At 40.5% G+C, this 19,972-nt stretch overlaps 1 protein-coding gene across 2 annotated transcripts in view; it reads right to left on the minus strand.

The window, feature by feature from the left end:
* The window catches only part of BRINP3 (BMP/retinoic acid inducible neural specific 3), a 170,180-nt gene that overhangs the window by 14,907 nt on the left and 135,301 nt on the right, over positions 1 to 19,972 (minus strand). For both annotated transcript variants that reach the window (XM_059677811.1, XM_059677812.1), the window contains exon 7: positions 19,113 to 19,335. In XM_059677811.1, the coding sequence (XP_059533794.1) occupies positions 19,113 to 19,335 (223 nt within the window). The remainder of the gene's footprint in view (positions 1 to 19,112; positions 19,336 to 19,972) is intronic.

A 19,972-nucleotide genomic window follows, 5' to 3' on the forward strand; every position in this document is an offset into this window, starting at 1 on the left:
ATAGATCAGACGAATTTGCAAAACTGAAGAAAAAAAAAAGTCTTGAAAAACGACCTCCTAGTGACAGGGACTCACATTGTGCTGGATTGGAACTGTCATTTGCTTCCTTAAGGGCTAGCTGTTACTGTTATAGCCTCCAAGAAAATGCTGTATTAATATTAGAGATAAAACCAAAATGGTAAAAATCAGAGCTGGATGGCTACCCGTGCCCATTTGAAAGCAATCTTCACCGAAAATGCCATTGAAACGGGCCTTTCCCTGCATTTAGTTCTAAAAGCAAAGGAATGTTTCTATAAATAAATGCTAAACATGTTAGGACCTTGTTCCCCTATTTTGAAATAGGTTAGAATTCAGAAAAAATCCAAGTCTACTTATGGAAAACTTGCAGAAGCATGAATATGGAAGTGTCATCAGTAAGTACTTATTAAGTTCTAATTATATATCTAGCATCATTTTAGACAATATTATGTGAGGGGAGTGGGAAAGTGGGGATCAAAAAATAGGAGATTTTGGGAATTCCTAGTGTGTTACACTAGAAATGCATAAATATATGTAATAAACATGTACTCTAAATAAAAAGCAAATTGTAGGTTGTGGTAGTTTACAGCAGTGTAGGAGGAATTTTAAGCTACAAGTGTAGGAGGAGTTACAAAAATACAAATCATGAGGGTGGAAATAAGTAAAGGATGATACCTGGACTGAGGCTTGCACAGTGGACACAATGTAAGTTAAGTGAAGGGGAATAAATGCTGGGGTGATGCCATGTGGAGAATAATGTGTAACGTGGATTACTACCCAGTGGCCTGACAACACACATTTTCCTCCAACTGCGTATGGGTCCTCTCCACCTTAAGCCCCATTATCCAGTTAAATCAGCATGTCTAATTTGAATCATGCCCTGTTTTACTTTTAAATAAATTTTTGTTGATTCTAAAGGTGATGAGAGGGAATCACTGATCGGCTGCCTCCGGCACATCCCCACTGGGGATCCAGCCCAACCTGGAGTCAAAGCTCGATGACCTCCCGGTCCACAGGTCAACGCTCAACCACCGAGCCCCCCTGGCTGGGCTGTTTCACCGTGTCACCTGTCTCTTGGTCCTATCATTCTGCCACCAAATTCTGTGGTTTATTTGAAAACTTACTTAAAAATTCTTTTCTAAATGAACATTCACATGATTCGACAGGAGAGGAAAAATGAGTCCCCCCTTACCATCTGATGTCAGGTGGCTCCTGGAATTGGTGTCTTTCTGTCCGTCTGTGAGTGCTCTCTTCAGTGTTAGCTAAATGAACTCACTGCTGCATCTCTGGTTAAATAATTTCCTCTGTTTAGAAAGCTGCACCCAACCTGGCCTAAGCCCTGCCCTTATGTTTATGGACAAGAGAATTCCCAAATTATCTTCAGCTCCCCTCCCCCTCGTGATCTGAAGCCATTTAATATATTTCTACGCATTATATAGTACACACCCCTACATAATCCTAAATTTTTGAGGGCTGAGGGCCATATCTTATGTTTGTATTCTTGAAGTCCAGTAAAATGTAGGACATGCAGGAGCTGCTCATTTGCAATGCAAGTAATAATGGGATACACGAAAATGATACATGACCCTATTTAAAGATAGCATTTTGATTTAAACAGTTTAAAACCTATTTTAGAAAGCTTGTGTGTTTACACTCTGTATGTAAGAAAGTTTTGAACACGAGGCACTACATGTAACTACCAGGGTATTAAAATTAATTTGATACCATTTCACAGCTTATCAGGAGGCATGGGTGTTCAGTGTCGATGTTAGAAGAACAAAGAAAAGAGAGAGTGGTTGTCCCATGCGGTACAGGATCAGAAACTCAACACCACACTTCATACTTCACTGAAATCTTGACAGACATACGCATCCCCTTCTCCAACATCGTGAGGAAATACTTTCTGTCGGGTCTCATGAAGGTGACTAAGAAAATTAATTAGATCAGCATTCACCACGTGCCCTGAGTCAGAGAATCCTGGAAATTAGAGCAGGGAAGGTAAAGGTAGGACCTTGGAGATCACCTTGTCCAACACCTTCATTTGGTGGACGAGGAAATTGAAACCTGATTGGTGAGGGTAATTTCCTAAGGTCGCACAGGTAATTGGTAGTAGAACAAGGTCTCGAACATAAGCACTCAAACGCCTAACGAGAGTCCTTTCAGCTGAATAAAGGGCATGCTGTCCCGCAGCATTGAAGAATGAGGCAGAATAAAGAGCTTCTCTCTCAAGCACATTCTAAAGAAGTAAACGTGAATATATGTAGTATAACTATAATAATAAAAGCATATATGCTAATTGGACCAGACGTCCTTCCGGACTAAGCTGGGGCTGCGAGGGAACCCCAGGTTCTGGGTGCCAGAGGGAAGCCGGTGCCGGCAGCCGGGGGAAGGAAGGCCTAGTCTTGCATGAATTTTGTGCATCAGGCCTCTAGTATAAAAATATATGTGGAATGCAGAGGTGTGCACATAGAATGTTATGGAAAGATCTGTAGATATGCAATGTATCCTGGCTCTCTTTGAAAATAATTCCTGAAAGTCTATCTTAGTTCTTTGTAAATAATATGTTGGGCACTTCATCTGAACAATCCTTAACATAAGGCCTTTGTTGATAAGGATGAAGGCAAAAGCAGTGAGAATGAGATAGCTATTCAGAATATGTAATTGATTTTCTGCACAGTTCATGTGATGATAGTTTTTGGAATTGGCTACTTTTTCCAACATGGACCTAAAACTTGAAAATTAAAATCGCAATGGGATGGTATAGCAGAGGCACCCACTTGTTTTTTAATATTCATTCTTCCTTTCTGTGCATAGTAATGGAGCTCATGGCCACTCAATTGAAGCCTGCATTTCCTACTTGCAGTAGACCAAAGAGTGCCTTTAGGTTCAATACAAATTCCTCAATGGGAAGTACAAAAGGCAAAATAATTTTAAAATATTTTAGCCAAGCCAACATGGCTCAGTGGTTGAGCATCAACCTATGAACCAGGAGGTCACGGTTCAATTCCAGGTCAGGGCACATGCCCCAGTTGTGGGCTTGATCCCCAGTAGGGGGCGTGCAGAAGGCGGCTGATCAAATGATTCTCATCACTGATGTTTCTCTCTCTCACACCCTCTCCCTTCCTCTCTGAAATAAATAAAATATATATTTTAAATCTTTTAAATGTGTGATTATTATCACTTTATAAAAATAAACACTTGAAAGTCTACTAACAAACAGGCACACAGAGTCATATCTCTGGTTAGCTATGTACAAGTATGCGTTAAACTATAATTTTGGTTTGCAATGCTACGCTATTTACCAGTCCTGGGGATATTTATAATTCATGCAGTAGGTAATGGTAGCATGAAATTCTTTATGCACCATGTAAGAGAACAGGTACAGTTTCTCAGCAGTAAGGACATGGAGCCAGTCTGTGTCTCGAGCAGCATGCCTGAGGTGAGGAATGAGAATCCTACCAACGGGATGAAGACTCTGAAACTGCAGATAAGGTTAGCAAACCAGAGGTGGCTTTTAGCTGCCTAGTTAGCAGTCCTCCTCATTCCGCTAGCATTCTCTTCCAAAAGCCACCGAGGATTTAGGGAGAAATAAATTAATTCCACATGCTGTAATGGATAACACCGAGAAAGCTATTTGCCCGTTATCCTTCTAAAAGCAAGACAGACTAAGAGGTAAATAATGATGGGAAGCAAGCGACTCAGACAGCCCGTCCTAATTTTAAATCAACACGGTGCACACAAGTCTGTTCTTTAGAGAAAAATCCTTTAAGAAGCACAGATCTATTTTGGAGGCATGAGTTTATCTTCTGAGTTTCTGGAGACAAGCCTCAGTGGGGTTGTCCTTGCAAACAGGAAGGGCCCGGCAAGGAAACAGTGAAACAGCCAAGTGCGGCTTCAGGAGAGAATTCTGGAAGCACGTCCAGGTAGCAATTCTGGTTTTGCTGTCAAGATCTGTCTGATTTCGACGTTACTTGATCTCTCTGGCTGGCAGTTTTCTCTGAGCAAATAAGAGATGACTCGGATCTTTGCCGTTAAAGACATTTTTCAGAAACGTCTTTGCTTCAAACTTCCCCAACCTGGTTGCCCCGTGTCCTCACGCTCTCTGGTCTTTGAGCAATCGGGTCTAAAGTGGCCAAACGCTTCGCTTTCTTTTTGGTTTGTTTTACTCAATGTAAGCCTTTCATCGAAACATTGTGTGTGTGTGTGTTAATTCTCACCCAAGGATATTTTTTCTATGGATTTTTAGAGAGAGTGGGCGGGAAGGAGGAGAGAGAGATGTGAGAGAGACACTCGGACTGGCTGCCTCCCGCACGAGACTGGCAATGGGACCCAGGACCCTTCCATGCTCAGGCCAATGCCCTACCACTGAGCCACACCGACCAGGGCCGTCAAAATGTTCTGACTCCCTCTTGTGAAGTAGCTGATTACTAGATTTAGTGGCCTCAGACCTTCTAAGCTGAGCATTATTTTAATCGTCTCACAAGAGCAAAAACTTGCTAATTCTGAAAGTCCTTTGCAAAGCTGCTAAAGCAGTGCTTCTCAACCTTCCTGATGCCGTGACCCTTTAATACAGTTCCTCATGTTGTGGTGACCCTCAACCATAAAGTTATTTTCGTTGCTACTTCATAACTGTAATTTTGCTACTGTTATGAATCGTCATGTAAATATCTGATATGCAGGATGTATTTTCATTGTTACAAATTGAACATAAAGCATAGTGATTAATCACAAAAACAATATGTAACTATATATGTGTTTTCCGATGGTCTTAGGCGACCCTTGTGAAAGGGTCGTTCGACCCCCAAAGGGGTCGCGACCCACAGGTTGAGAACCGCTGCGCTAAAGCAGTGTGGCTACCCACATACCTCCTTTCAACCTAATACCTTTCGAGACCTTTCTATAGTCAAGACACGGTTCCAAGAGCACCCCCTGGTCATCTTGCTTAATTTTCTCAACAACCCGAGTTAGCATGGTGGCTTGGAGGTGTCACCAGGAAGTGCCTACACTTCCCAGTCAGCTTCACATCCGGACTTGGCCACGCAGGAGTTCTTGACGTGAGTTAGGTGCCGGTCCACTCACTCTGACGCCTCTCACTGGCCGGATGTCGGTGGCCCCAGGAGCCTTGGAAGCCACTCACTGAAAAGCAAACCTCCACTCAGCAGGACCTCAAATGACCACGTGGGGCAGAGGCACAAGTCCCCACACCACCAAGTCCTGCTCCACACCCGCTACCATACTAGGACCATCTGGGCTCTTCCAATGAGGGGTTCAAGTCCCTATTGTGTGTGACACTCAAACAGGTTCACCTGCCGGGGCACTGACACCTCGTCCCAATGGACATTCTGGAAGTATAGCCTTCAGATGACTGCCACCTACCCTTCCATTTCACAAAAGTCACTGATTTAAAAAAACAAGCCAACTAAGCACTCCCCCAAATCCAGACTCACAACTCACTAAGGAATGCATGGCAACGATAGTGGGTTACACTATGCAACAATGAGAACCCACAAAATACAGGTACAGAAATTGGTGGATCTCGAAAACATATTCTATGAGAAAAAGTAAGAAAATGCATGCTACAATTCATGCAAATTAAATATGCAAATGTGAGAATCACCACTCCACATTTCACAATGCCAGGGCCACCTTTACTGTCAAGCCCAGTAGAGTGGGAGCCCATCAGATGGAAGTGGGCTAAAGAGTAAAAGACCAGAATACATGCATACACGGGATGAGGCAAGAGAGAAAAGGATAACGACGAGCCGCATGTATGAGCTCAAGTCTCTATACTTAAGGTTTCATAAAAACCAAACCCAACAGAAAACTAAATTATAAAAAAAAACCAACCACCCACACTGTGGGTTCTGTGTTGCTGTGTTTTGTATTTTTGGATTAAGACCACAATGCTGAAAAGGAGACCTGGTCCCACTGTGGATTCACTCCTGGATAAATACGAGAAGTAATAAACAGGAGATAGTAAGGATGCAGAAGCGCCATGAGAAAGACTGAGAGTACCACCAGTGCAAGGCGATAGAGAATAGCGCTTGGGCCTCAGGGAGCTCCGGAGGTGACACCTGGACAGAGAGCCAGAGGGTTAGAACCCGTTACCTCCGCGAGGCTGAGCCTGTGCAGAGGGAGCGGCTCTGTGGAGGGGAGGGCACCGGACCAGCGAGGCTGCCGCACCGCGAGGGGGGGCGAGTGATACAGCAGGACCAGCTCAGGCGTCCCGGGACCAGACCCGCATGGGCACAGCCTTCGTCCAATGCAGTGACGGCGAACCTTTTGAGCTCGGCGTGTCAGCATTTTTGAAAAACCCTAACTTAACTCTGGTGCTGTGTCACATAGAGAAATTTTTTTATCTTTGCAACCATAGTAAAACAAAGACTTATATTTTTGATATTTATCTTATATATTTAAATGCCACTTAACAAAGAAAAATCAACCAAAAAAATGAGTTCGCGTGTCACCTCTGACACGCGTGTCATAGGTTCGCCATCCCTGGTCTAATGACAACCTAACCGTTCATCTCAGATGAAACAAGGCATTCCTTTTATTTCCTAAAACTAGAAATGGCAGGGCCAGGAGTAACTTAATTTTCTTTGAATGGTTTTAATTGATTTCAGAGAGAGGAAGGGAGAGGGAGAGAGAGTTAGAAACATCAACGAGGAGAATCATGGATCGGCTGCCTCCTGCGCGCCCCACACTGGGGATCGAGCCCAAACCCTGGCATGTGCCCTGACAGGGAATCGAACCGTGACCTCCTGGTTCATAGGTCAGCGCTCAACCACTGAGCCACACCAGCCGGGCAGACACAACTTAATTTTGACATTTGTCTCCACCTCACAACGATCCTTTCACAAAATGAAAACTCTGACATCCAAGCCAAAGGATATGAGTTCGAACCTGGGGAGATGGAGCGAACTGTCCTGCAAAACGAGGCTTGAATGGGGAGCTGGTCTCACAGCTCGGGGATGAGGACATTAGCATTCCCCGGGCTCATTCACCAGAAAGGACTGGTTGCCCGGCTCCCCGCTTACTGTACAGCCATTCAGGCCGGCGGCCTGAGACGCGCAAGGTTGCCAAGTTTCCCAGGTGTCTCCGCCGAGAATGCCGCCAGCCTGCCACTCCCCCCTGAAGAGAGAGCCATCCCTATTCACCAGAGAGCGCGACAGAGAGGCCCTTTTTCAGCATCTTTGAGGCACATTCACTCTGCAGCTCGAGCAGTCGCGCCTCCTCTTAGCAACAGGTGCAGAGGTACACTGGCGCCCTTAGAAACATGCCTGAAAGGGCCCCTTGGCCGCAGCAGCGAGTGCCCTGTCTCTTTAAGGGAGGCCCGCTTTTCATAGGTCGCCTCATTTAAATGCATCAGCCCTTCCCAACTGCCCCTCGTTCATTTTCCTGATGAAGTGCAAGAGGCCCATCGGTTTGTGTCTCATGCAAATTTTGCCATTAAGATATATGTATAGATGTGATATTTTAATTGATAGATTATATATATTTATGGATTTGGTATTTCTTACATATAAAATCACATTTTTAAAAATATGTTTTTACCTATTTTGGCAAGGAAGGGAGAGAGAGAAACATCAATGATGAGAGTCATCGATCAGCTGCCTCTTGCATGCCCCCTACTGGGAATCGAGCCTGAAACCCTGGCATGTGCCCTTGATTGGAATTGAACTGTGACCCCCTGGTTCATAGGTCAATGCTTAACCACTGGGACACACCAGCTGGGCCAACCTTTTAGATGATCTAACCTTCAGTTCCCTCATTTATAATTTTAGGGGAATAACCCTAACGACCTTGTAACACTATATTTAAGGAGCAAAAACAGGTACACACTTAAAATTCTCTCCACATTCCCGAATATAGACAGTGATGTCATTTGGTAGTGATGTAATTTATTTCATTGCAAGAGGAATTTAGATGAGGTTATGAAACAAAAAAAACATGTATTTTGATCATAATCGTGGCTTGTCCTGCTTACGTGTCTAATTCATAGTTCAGTGTCTGTGTGTGTGTGTGTGTGTGTGTGTGTTTGCGCGTGCATGCTAAGGATAAGATTGAAGACAGTATTTTATAAATACAAATCTGCCTTAAAATTGGTAGGATTTCCTTATATCCTTACTGCCCTGTTTTTAGATTGTTGATGGCGAACTCTCCTGCTTGTATGAATTAATTTTATTTCAGCTCAATAAAAGGTGCGGCCTCAGACTTGATCCCTTTGTCTCCTCTGAGAAACCTACATGAAGCCTTCCTGCTGGTTTAATAGAACAAACACAACAAACTGACCTTCATTTTCTCCCGTGTTCCTTTGTCACTTCGATGTTCTTTTGTGCTGTTCTATTTGCTGCTGTCTGAAGTGCATCTAGATTGTGAGAAAGGGGATTTTGATTTCAATTGGCATTGATTTTTGAAATGTATTCACCGACTTTATAACTTGTAGTGGCTGCCTCAAATGAAGTCTTTCAAAGTTGTGTGTGTGAGAGTGTGTGTGTATGTGTGTGTGAGTGTGTATGTGTGTGTGTATGTGTGTGTATGTGTGTGTGTGTTTCAGTGTGATATTTTTCAGTGTTAAACATAAACACAGCTTGGTAATGTTTAGTTTTTCCCTTCTTGATTTATAAAGCCATTTGATTTTAGAAAATGTAATTTTTGTTTAATGCTCAAGTAAAATGACTCTGGATTTCAGCCCTATACCATTTGCAAGGACTTGGTACATGTGTGTAGACCTTCTGTGTGTTTACATATTCACAGTACATACATATATATATGAGCAACATATGTGAGGAAATTATAACGATAGAAGAGGTGACAGAGGTTCTTTTTTTGTCCTCAGCATGAATAATATTCAACATCCTATGAAGATTAAAGGCTGCACACTGCTTTACATGGTGTTATCAACTTAAGCATGCAATTAAATTTATTGTGAAAAATTCCCAAAGGAGATCCCCTCCCCACTTAATTGAACAAGATTGATTGATAAAGGCAGTGTTTGTAAGATTTATCCAATTTTTAAAAATGTTTTTATTGATTTCAGAGAGGAAGGGAGAAGGATAAAGAGATAGAAACATCGATGAGAAAGGGCCATTGATTGGCTGCCTCCTGCATGCCCCCCACTGGGGATCCGGCCTGCAACTGGGACATGTGCCCTGACTGGGAATTAAATCGGTGACCTCTTGGTTCATGGGTCGATGCTCAACCACTGAGCCACACAAGCCAGGCTGATTTTTTCATTCTTTAGTTTAACATCATAATTTTTTTAAATTGCTGCCATCATTTAGAATGGAAAAAAGTTCAAGACAAATACTATCTTATCAATATATTTACCAGCGACAGTTTTGAATAACCAATTTCATCCGCACACATTGAAGACTCCAATGTCGTGTATATGAAAGCTGACAGAAGAAGAGACTTCATAGGCTATGAGAAAACACATTTTTGATTTCTCTTTTATGTAGACAATACACTAAGATTCTAGTCTACTCTCAGCTAGTTAGGTCATCCCTACATCATGGTGTTTACTGCTGGCCACAACATTTTGCTGGGATGTATTCGGGGGGAGGTTCATGAATAACATAATAATTCTGTTTTATAAGATGAGCTTCTGTTTTGAGGTAATAAAACCATCACACCATCCCAATAGTGGGTGATGTATTTACTTTGGCAAGTAAACATGTATCCATTTCTTCCATAATACAAGTGAAATTGTTCAGAAGTGATGCAGACAGAAATGAGACTGACTCTCAGCCCTGATTTAAATCTGCTTAAAAACTGAAAGTGCATCCAGTCTAGGAATTTTATTGTCAATAACATTATAAGATTTACAGAAACATTAGTGTCTTGGAATTTCTATTGATTCTTACTTTATGATCCACATACAAACCAGTGATGGTTAATGTAATATCAACAAAGAATATGTTTATTCCTTCCACCCCATAACATTTTTCTAAGAAGTAACTTCCTGTACCAACTTAATGCAACCTTCCATCTCATGGAAAATATTGGACTGAGCCCAGCCAACGTGGCTTAGTGGTTGAGCATCAACCTATGAGCCAGTATGATTCCCGGTCAGGGCACATGCCTGGATTGTGAGCTCAATCCCCAGTAGGGGGCGTGCAGAAGGCAGCCAATCGATGTGCCTCATTGATGTTCCTCTCTCTCTCCTCCCCTTCCTCCCTGAAATCAATAAAAAATATATAAAAAATTAAATAAAACTATAATTTTTTTAGAAAATAAACATTAAATATCTCAGAAGATGCAAGTTATTTAGTGAAACACAATGAGGGCTTATCATCAACTTGGTAGTGAGGAGGAAACGAAGTCGGACACAGAGTCCTCCACCTACCCTCTGTTGCATAAACCAGAGGTCGGCAAAAAATAAGAAACGGATTCCGATTGTTTACGCAAAGTGATACTCCAAGAAGTGCTGGGGAAGGGGGGTAGTGGAGGCTTCCAGAACATTTCTGATAGGACCCTTTTTTTCTTTTTGTAAGCAAGTTAGCACAAGTGTTAAGAGAGTCGTCTGGAGCTATCTATATTGTTACTGTTCTCCAATCTAATTATTTTAGCTGGCAACTCCATTGAGTTACCAGGGGGTAAAAAGCATTTTGGTAATGACCCTCTTCATCTTCCTTAGAAGACTGTTTAATGTCAGGAAGATGTGGGAAGCCGTACTTACAAGACATTTGCATAGTGAGTGATAGAACAGAATCTCTTATTGGGAATGTGTCACATCCAATACTGCTCCCCCCCCTTGGCTCTTGGCTGCCTTTCCCTCCGATGGGAGAATGTGAATACATTTAAAAGGAGAGTAAGACAACACACTGTTAAGGCTTTTACTGAAGACACACAACGAGCTGTTGACCTGTTATTCTGCACGATTCTCACACACATACAAATACACACATACACTTACGTCCGCAGAATTTCCCAAAGGAGCAAAGCCCTTTGGTCTGATCATACTACCAAAAGTAGCTAGCTGAGGAGGGTGCCTCTAGGGGTGTGAATGTGGACCTCTTTCCCGAATTATCCTTGGTTGTAGACAGAGATCTCTGGTCAAAACATCAAAGAAACTAGCTCTCTGTTTGCCCCACACGACCTTTTATCCGTGAGAGGAAAACGAGAACATTCACAACATTACAATTGCACAGATGTTTTCCTTTTAATATTATTGTTTTTACTCGGCCTATATGCCTCAAACTGGGTATTGTTACGGCCAGCGAGGGGTTTAAAAAAACGCAAAAACTCTTTATACCTAAGTATGAATTAGTTTTGAAATAACTATTTTCAGCTAACATCTATCAAGATCAAATAAGTTGAAAGATCATGGGATGATTTCTGAGCTGAAGGTCCAAGAAGGAATGTTACAGTGAAAAGATAAGAACAACCCTAGCCAGTTTGGTTCAGTGGTTAGAGCGTTTGCCTTTGGGCTGAAGGGTCATGGGTTCGATTCAGGTCAAGGGAAGGTACTTAGGTTGCAGGCTGGATCCCTGGCGCATGCAGGAGACAACTAATCAGTGTCTTTTCTTTCCCTCCCTCCCTCTCCCCCTCCCCCCCTCTCTCTCTCTCTCTCTCTCTCTCTCTCTCTCTCTCTCTCTCTCTCTCTCTCTCCCCCCCCCCCCCCCCACTCAATCTAAAAATGAATGGCAACGTATTTTTTTAAAGAAAGATAAGAAATAAGAACAACTTAGAGTCAGAAGAGCTAAAGTCAAGGCTACACCAAGAATTAGGTGAAAGGAAGCCGGCTGAGGGAAAGGACACATTTGCTACTTAAAATTTGTTCAGAAGTGGCCTCCTACCTAGAGGTGGGGCATACATACCCTTTTCTTTTTCTTCTTGAGAGTTTATCTCCCTGGCTCCCTTGAGTCAGAATCCAAGCTGCTGTGTATTACTCTACACAAATAATAATGTGTTTCTTTTAGAATTGATGCTATTATCTTTATGACAAATTCTATTTTGACTCTGAAACTCATGAAAACGCATTTTGCAGAAATTTCATGACTGTATTAGAAATGACTATACATAAGAAATCGTGTGTTCTGTTTTGGACATGTTTCATAATTATTTAAGCACCTTCCATTTGCTGGCTACTTCGTCACTGTTGTGTGTTTTACGTCTCTCAATAACACACCGAGGACACATTAAACCCTCTACATTTACTGCTTCATTATTAGCATGTGAGTTACCAGAAAGCGACTGAAACAAAAATAATAATAAAATTCTTTTGTAGCACAGAAGTATAAGGAAAATTAATATCCTGACTTTTCCCTACAGTTTCATATAAAATTGCTCTCAGCAAAAGTTCCCTGTATTAATCATATAAATGCCATTTTTAATTAAATCGCACACTCTGCAATTTTAAAGGATTTGGAGGCCATTCAGTGGGGTCCTTTTATTAGTTAGGGATGAAGTTGGCTACAATAACATAAGCCAAGTAATAATGACTTAGAAAAAAGAGTGATTTTATTCTTCTCTCAAATAATGGTACAATCATATATAGTCCAGGACTGGTGTGATGACTTCAAAGAGATTGGACTTGCCCTGGCCGGTTTTGCTCAGTGGATAGAGCACCAGCCCAAGGACCGAAGGGTCCAGGGTTCAATTCTGGTCAGAGGCCCACACCTCAGTTGATCCCCAGCCCTAGTCTTGCTAGTGCGAGAGGCAACCAATCAATGTGTCTCTCTCTGTCTCTCCCCCTCCCTTTCACTCTGTCTAAAAAATCAGTGGAAAAATATTCTCAGGTAAGAATCATATATATATATATATATATATATATATATATATATATATATATATATATATATATATATATATACAATTAGATGGAGACCATTTAAAAACAAACAAACAAACAAACCCTGAAATAGGCAGATGAATAGCGTTCCGGCAGCGCTGGCCACTGGACTAGTGGTTGCCTTGAGACAAAGCTCTGTGCAATCGTGTTTTCTGCACGCTGGGCAGGCACTTTTCCAAACCATTTTTTACTTGAAAGAATGATGGGCAGGCAAACTATGGTTGGTTAGACTTGGCTAATAGGGCAGGTCTGTTGTCAAAACAGAAAGAAATGAAGCTATCACCTCGGACGTATTGACATTTAATATTAAGGCAACTGACATATTTGAAATCAATGTGAAATCTCAAGCTTTCAAGTTAAGATTACAAATTTGGAAAACTTGTGTCTGCCCCTATGAGATCGACAGCTTTTCAATAGGTAATGACTTTTCTCACAGATGCAATGGCAGTATCAGGGGGTGAAACTGTTTTGGTATTGTAGAATGAATGATATGTGTCAACATATAGGAGATCTTCATAACTACGTAACCAGTATTTTCCAAATGACCTGGTCATGATTTTGTATGTATGTGTGTGTAGAAGGTCCAGTTGAAATTCAAGGTAGACCAAATACTTTAATGTAGGAGATTGAATAATGTTAATGACATGGTTTTAAATTCCACCTTATAACTAACTTTTAAAACTGTTGCAGCCTGTCCCGTGTGGCTCAGTGGTGGAGCGTCCACCCAGGAGCCAAGAGGTTGCGGGTTCGATTCCTAGTCAGGGCACATGCCCGGGTTGCGGGCCCAATCCTAGTCAGGGGCATGCAGGATGCAGCAGATCAATGATTCTCATCATTGATGTTTTGATTTCTCTCTCCCTCTCCCTTCCTCTCTGAAATCATTAAAAAAATATATTTTAAAAAACATGTTCATTTGTAGTGGCTTGTTGGCACCTGCAAGAGCCAATTGTACTTGTCTCTTCACCACTCCATGTTCAACGACATCACACTGACAGCTTGCAATTGGCCATGGTGGAAACATTTATATCACAAAATTGCTTCATGCTAAAGATTGGGGGTATTTACCCCTTAAGCAGTTGGTTGCTATAGGTTTACAAAAACGACCCTAAATGAAATATTTCTATGGATCCTTGGCTGCACAAAATAGTATAGTTATTTTTTTAAAAGAATTATCTGTACATACTTTTCAATAGTTTCTGTAATTATTGTCCTTTAATTAAATGAATGTCATTGTTGCCCTAGCTGGTTTGGTTTGGCTCAGTAGATAAAGGGTCGACCTGCAGACTAAAGGGTCCCAGGTTCGATCTGGTCATGGGCACATGCCCAGGTTGCGGGCTCGATCCCCAGGGGGGAGCGTGCAGGAGGCAGCTAATCAATGATTCTCATCATTGATGTATCTATATTTTTCTCTCCCTCTTCCTTCCTCTCTGAAGTTAATAAAAAATATATTTAATAAATAAATGAATGTCATTGTTACTTATCTCAAAAGTTTTAGGATAGCTAAAGGTGACTGCCTCGGGGTCACCAGGTCACCAATGTCCTCAGAGTTTACCCAGGTGAGAAAGAGGATTCTGTCACAAACTCATGAGAGGAACGGTGGTGATGGGTGTGGAGACTTGCTGGGAGGGGTTAATCTGAGTGTCATGCTTTACCAAGAAGAATGAATTATAAAGAAAAACTACATAATGTAGGAAAATAACCTACCTGCCATTACGCAGGAAGTGTCAGAAATCGTTTTATTTATGAAGATGCATTTTGTTGGCTTTTATTTGTATTTCAAGATTTTGGAATATCAGATATTGAAATCCAGTTCTTACAGTGATGAGTTAAAAAAAAAAAAGCTGGGAAGAATATCATAAAGGCAGGACAGAAATCAGAACTTGCAATGGAACTGAGTCACTGGTATTGCTTAGACACTTCTTTAACACTAGATTACCCAAGGAAGTCATTTTGACTGCTTTTTAATTTCAATTAGAAAAACAATTATGTATATAAGGACACAATGTCTTAGAATTTTGTAACTTTTTGTACAACATATAAATGCGTTTATTAATAATTGTAGTTACCTCCCCCCTCCTTCATTTCCGGTATATATATATGTGTTATACCTATATTGCCCAAAAGCAGTCATTTTGACTGCTTGGGAACTTATGACTCTTATTATTGAATTGAGTAAATTTCTTATATGACCAGTTTGGCTCTGTATTAAAATAACAGTTTTCATTTTTTTTCGATTACCGTCACATGATAACATACAAGTACATGATAAATTGTCGATACTTGATAAGTTGCAGTTGCTCAATAAGCTAAACTAGTACTTGTTATTCGAATCTTTATGCAGTGATACTTGTTCTAATAAGTTGTTTATTTTATTTCTTTTGCGCCCTAAATTCATGAAAGAAATGTCGAATAGAAATGAGTTATTGGAAAAGCTAAGGAACATAAGTGAAGAGTGCTCCGATATTATTCTTTCACAGTGCAGTCATTTTGACTGCTTGGGCAATATAGGTATATACTAAGTTTCAGTCTTTCTAGTGTTAAAATATATTTTTATTGATTTCAGAGAGGGAGAGAGATGGAAACATCAATGATGAGAAGCACTGACTGGCTGCCTCCTGCACACCCCACACTGGGGACGGAGCCTGCAACTCAGGCGTGTGCCCTGACCAGGAATCAAACGCAGGACCCTTCAGTCCATAGGCCAACGCTCTATCCACTGAGCCAAACCAGCCAGGGCTGCTTATCCACTTCTTTAGAAATTTCTGGAAACATACCCACAAATAGCCAAACTTTTCCCCACTGTATTCTAGAAACTGATTACACATTGGTTTTTAGTTTTCCCAATGTCATTTTATATTCTATTAAAATGAGAATACAAAACAGAAACAATATCTCACATTCCTAGTAGAAGAAAAATGGTCATGGAGAAAAACCCAAATTCAATGAAATCTTGCATCTAGCAAGAAGTCTGCGTGGTGTGTGCCCGGAGTAATAGCTAACATAGGAGTTCTGCTGCGTTGGGAAAAGGAAGTCAAGAAAAGCCTTTGGTGATCTTTGTTTTCTGAAACGTCTGAACTAAATAAATCAAATATGAAGTCCTACAGTTTACTGAAACTTGTTCCACATAATATATCTTTATTTTATGTTGCTTATTTATTTATTCTGTATACATCCAACCTGGATTGTTTCATGTTTTCATGCATTCCTTAAATATCTTACACTTTTATGGAAAATTTGGATGTTTAAATTGTTTTTACTAGACTTGGATGTGGTTCTTTTTTTTTTTTTTGCTTTTATTAATCTTCACCTGAAGATATTTTTCCATTGATTTCTTTAGCGAAAGTGGAAGGGAGGGGGAGAGCCAGAGAGAAAGAAACACTGAAGTGAGACAGACACATTGATTGGTTGCCTCCTAAAAATGTGCCCCGACCAGGGCCGGGAAAGGAACCTGCAACCCAGGTACATGCCCTTGACCAGGAATTGAACCCAAGACCCTTTGGTCTACAGGCTGATGCTCTACCACTGAGCAACACCGCAACGTGGTTCTTAAGATACACAGGATGGGGCAAAAGTAGGTTTACAGGTGAACCATCGCCAACCTACTTTTGCCCAGCCCTGTATTATACCCTGCTCTCTGCTCACTAGCAGTTTCCATTTTCCACCCACCCTTTCCATACACCCGCAGTTTCTATCTCCGCATTTTTCGCGACATTAAATTCAGATCTCCTGGTTTCACAAGCACCCATGGGCGCCATCCCGCCTGCTCAGACCTCCTCCGAGCTTCAGATGTCAATATCCCGCTCTGTCCAGACCTGTTAAGCCAACTTCTTACGGTAAAGCCAACCTGTGCATAGCCAAACTCATCCACTTGCTTCCCGACCCACCAGACTCTTATATTTCCCATTTTTGTTTGATGGGTAGAGCCATCTACTTTAGTGGTTTGCAAACTGTATTTAACCCACACATGAAGCATGACGTTCATTATATTTAAGTAACAGTGTCTCCCACCAGCCGGGATTCTCTACTTGGGAATGTACACAGGCAGCTATATATAAAAGCACCTTATGTGTAGAAGAAATAAGAAATCTTCAAGGATGCATAAAATAACAAAACGGCAGTGCTCAGAGGAGTATTTATAGCTGGAAATGCTTATATTTTAAGAAAATGAACCTTTTTAAATCATAACCTATCTTTTCTATGAAAGTTAAAAAAAATCACAGTAAATATTAAGCAAACAGAAGGAAGGAAATAATGATTACAGTGGAAAACTCAATTAAATATGAAAAAATAAAATACAAAGAAAACCAAAAGTTAGTTCTTTGAAACCAAATTGGCACACTTTAAATGAATGAGAGAGAGGAAGGGAGGGAGAGGGGGGAGAGAGAGAGAGAGAGATCTCAGCGAATGGAAGGAGATATTCATATATCATATAACTGATGAGAGACCAGCATCCAAATATATAACCTACTCTTACAACAACTCAATAACAAAGTAAAATCAAAGGAAAAAATGAGTAAAGAATTTGAATAGACATCTCTCCAAGACAATAGCCACTGAGCACTTAGCACATACAAGATACTCAGCATCATTAGTCTGGGAAATAGAAACTAAAATCACAAGCCACTTCACATCCACCGGACGCCTGCAGTCAAAGGAGGGACGACAGCAGCGAGGACGTGGGGTAGGGGAGCTGTCACTCATGGGAATGCAAAATGCTGCAGCCACTTTGGAAACCAGTTTGGCAGCACCTCAAAGTGGTACGTATAGTTACCTTAACTCATCAGTTTCACTCCCAGGTATATCCCCAAGGAAATGGAAAACATACCCCCACGTTAAAACACTTACATGAGTGTTCACAGCGGCATTATTCACACTAGCCAAAACTTAGAGTGAACCAAAATGTCCATCAAAGGATGAATGAGTTCATGACATGTGAGACCCCCAATACTACTGATACACGCTACACATATGAGCCCGAAAGCACCATGTTAAATGAAAGAAGCCAGTCACAAAGACACATCGTGCATGACTGTTTTTATAAGAAATGTCCACACCAGGTAAAGCTGTAAGGACAGCCGGTTTGACGTGTTTCTAGAGATAAATAGCCGAGAGCTGGGTGTGGAGTGTGGGGAGTTACTGCTAATTGGGACTGGGTTTGTTTTGGGGAGAATAAAAAAGTTCTCAACTTAGATTGTGGTGATGGTGACATAAATTTTGAATATCCTAAAATCCAATGAATTGGGGAAAAAATGCCAATGATTTATTTTGAAATTGAATTTTGAAAAATGTATAGACTTTCAGGTGTTTCTTTTTTTTTTCAGGGAAAAAAATCAATAATTATAGATTTCTCCTCTTAATGATTTAAGCATCAAGTCAAAATGCAAGCATTTTATTACCGAGATAGTGCAAATGCATATTTTTGTGGTATCATTCTATATTTTTCCTTAGCTTTTCATTCTGATGTATTTTTAATCTGACTTCAAATAAATAAATACAATTTGTATTGCACTGTCTGGTCAATATATCTTAAAGTAGCAAATCTAAAAACTGTGTTTCTCAAAATTAGAGTTCAGACACGGTATTTTAATAGTCTGTCATCATTCACATAAATTATTAGTAACTTCTCCAGCAGTTTTCAGAGATTCACGTTGAATAAGGCTTATTGTACTCTGAACACTAATCAAAGAACATAATCTTTAAATTCTTTTAATTCAAAATTACATACAAAGAAATTCCAGTCTGTGGCCCTGCTTTTCCTAATGCTTTCAATTTAACCATAAGGCTCTGTGTTTCTGTATTCACTGTGATACAATTCTTAGTTGACTACCACACATACCAAGTTATTTTGACTTCTCAATTTTAACAATAAAAGAAAAAAGTCTGGCTGGCATGGCTCAATGGTTGAGCACCGACCCATGAACCAGGAGGTCATGGTTAGATTCCCGCTCAGGGTTGCAGGCTGGATCCCCAGTAGGGGGCGTGCAGGAGGCAGCTGATCAATGATTCTCATCATTGATGTTTCTATCTCTCTCTCTCTCTCTCCCGTCTATGAAAGTAAAAAATATTTTTTAAGAAAAGAAAAAAAAATTAGGAAGTGTTGGTTTGTATGTTCCTCACGTACTATATTTCTTTGGAAAGTAACCACAATTCATGGCTTTGAGACCTGAGATCATGCTGTGTTTTCTGATGATTGCCTATCATGTGAATAACACTGTATCACACACCTGTGTTCAGACACAAGCAGAGCCCCCTGGGAGAACAATGCCCTCAGTTGTCTACATCGCCACCAATGTCTTACCTTTGTCTTGGCAGGCTGATGAGGGGCTGTTTGTGACACCTCTTGCTGAGGCTAAAGAGCTTGTGCACAATTCTCTGCGCCTTCAGGAAAAGTTGTTTCATGCTGTTCTCCAGTTGTTCGTAGCGGCGCTGAAAATTAGAATCCATTGTCCACAAGTGCATGATGGTAGACGTGTTGAGGAAATAATTCATGGGCAGCCTTTTCATAAAGAACTTGAATTCATCTGGAAAAAAAATCATGAAAATCCAATACGTTAATTATAAACAATTATCTTCCTTTTTCTCCAAAACACATTTCACATGTTAATATTAAAAAATAATGAATCCATGCAATTTATTATTGGTGTGTAGCAAATGAATAGAAAGATGTTTTGATGCTTTAATAATATTTTCTTCTTGGTTTCCCTTTAAAATAGAACTTTCAGGGAAGAAGACAAAATAATTTGGTCAGAAAATTGAAGCTAAACTTATTTTTTTTTCATGTTCTCCTTTTGAAGGTCTTTGAATGAACTCTCTCCATAGGTAGTGGTCATTAATTCATCCTTCATTTTTGTCAGTAGTATTAATAAGCCTTTCCAAGTGTTTTTTGTCAAAGAAATATTTTCAGAAATGTTTAACTTAGTATAGAAGATATATAGTATTATGAAGCACATTTATTAATATTTAAAGAGGGAAAATTTTTTTAAAATAGAAAATTATAAGATTCAACTCTATACTCAGATTATTCACTTTAATCATTTGCAATTTGCTTTGATATAATAGTGTAAAACATAAATGAATACTAAAGAGAAAAATAAAAAACATTTAAAGCTCCAATATTGACTCTCATCTTTGTTGTACTAATTATCATGACTGAAATCA

Source organism: Myotis daubentonii, chromosome 20 (assembly GCF_963259705.1).
Source record: "Myotis daubentonii chromosome 20, mMyoDau2.1, whole genome shotgun sequence".
Taxonomy (NCBI): domain Eukaryota; kingdom Metazoa; phylum Chordata; class Mammalia; order Chiroptera; family Vespertilionidae; genus Myotis; species Myotis daubentonii.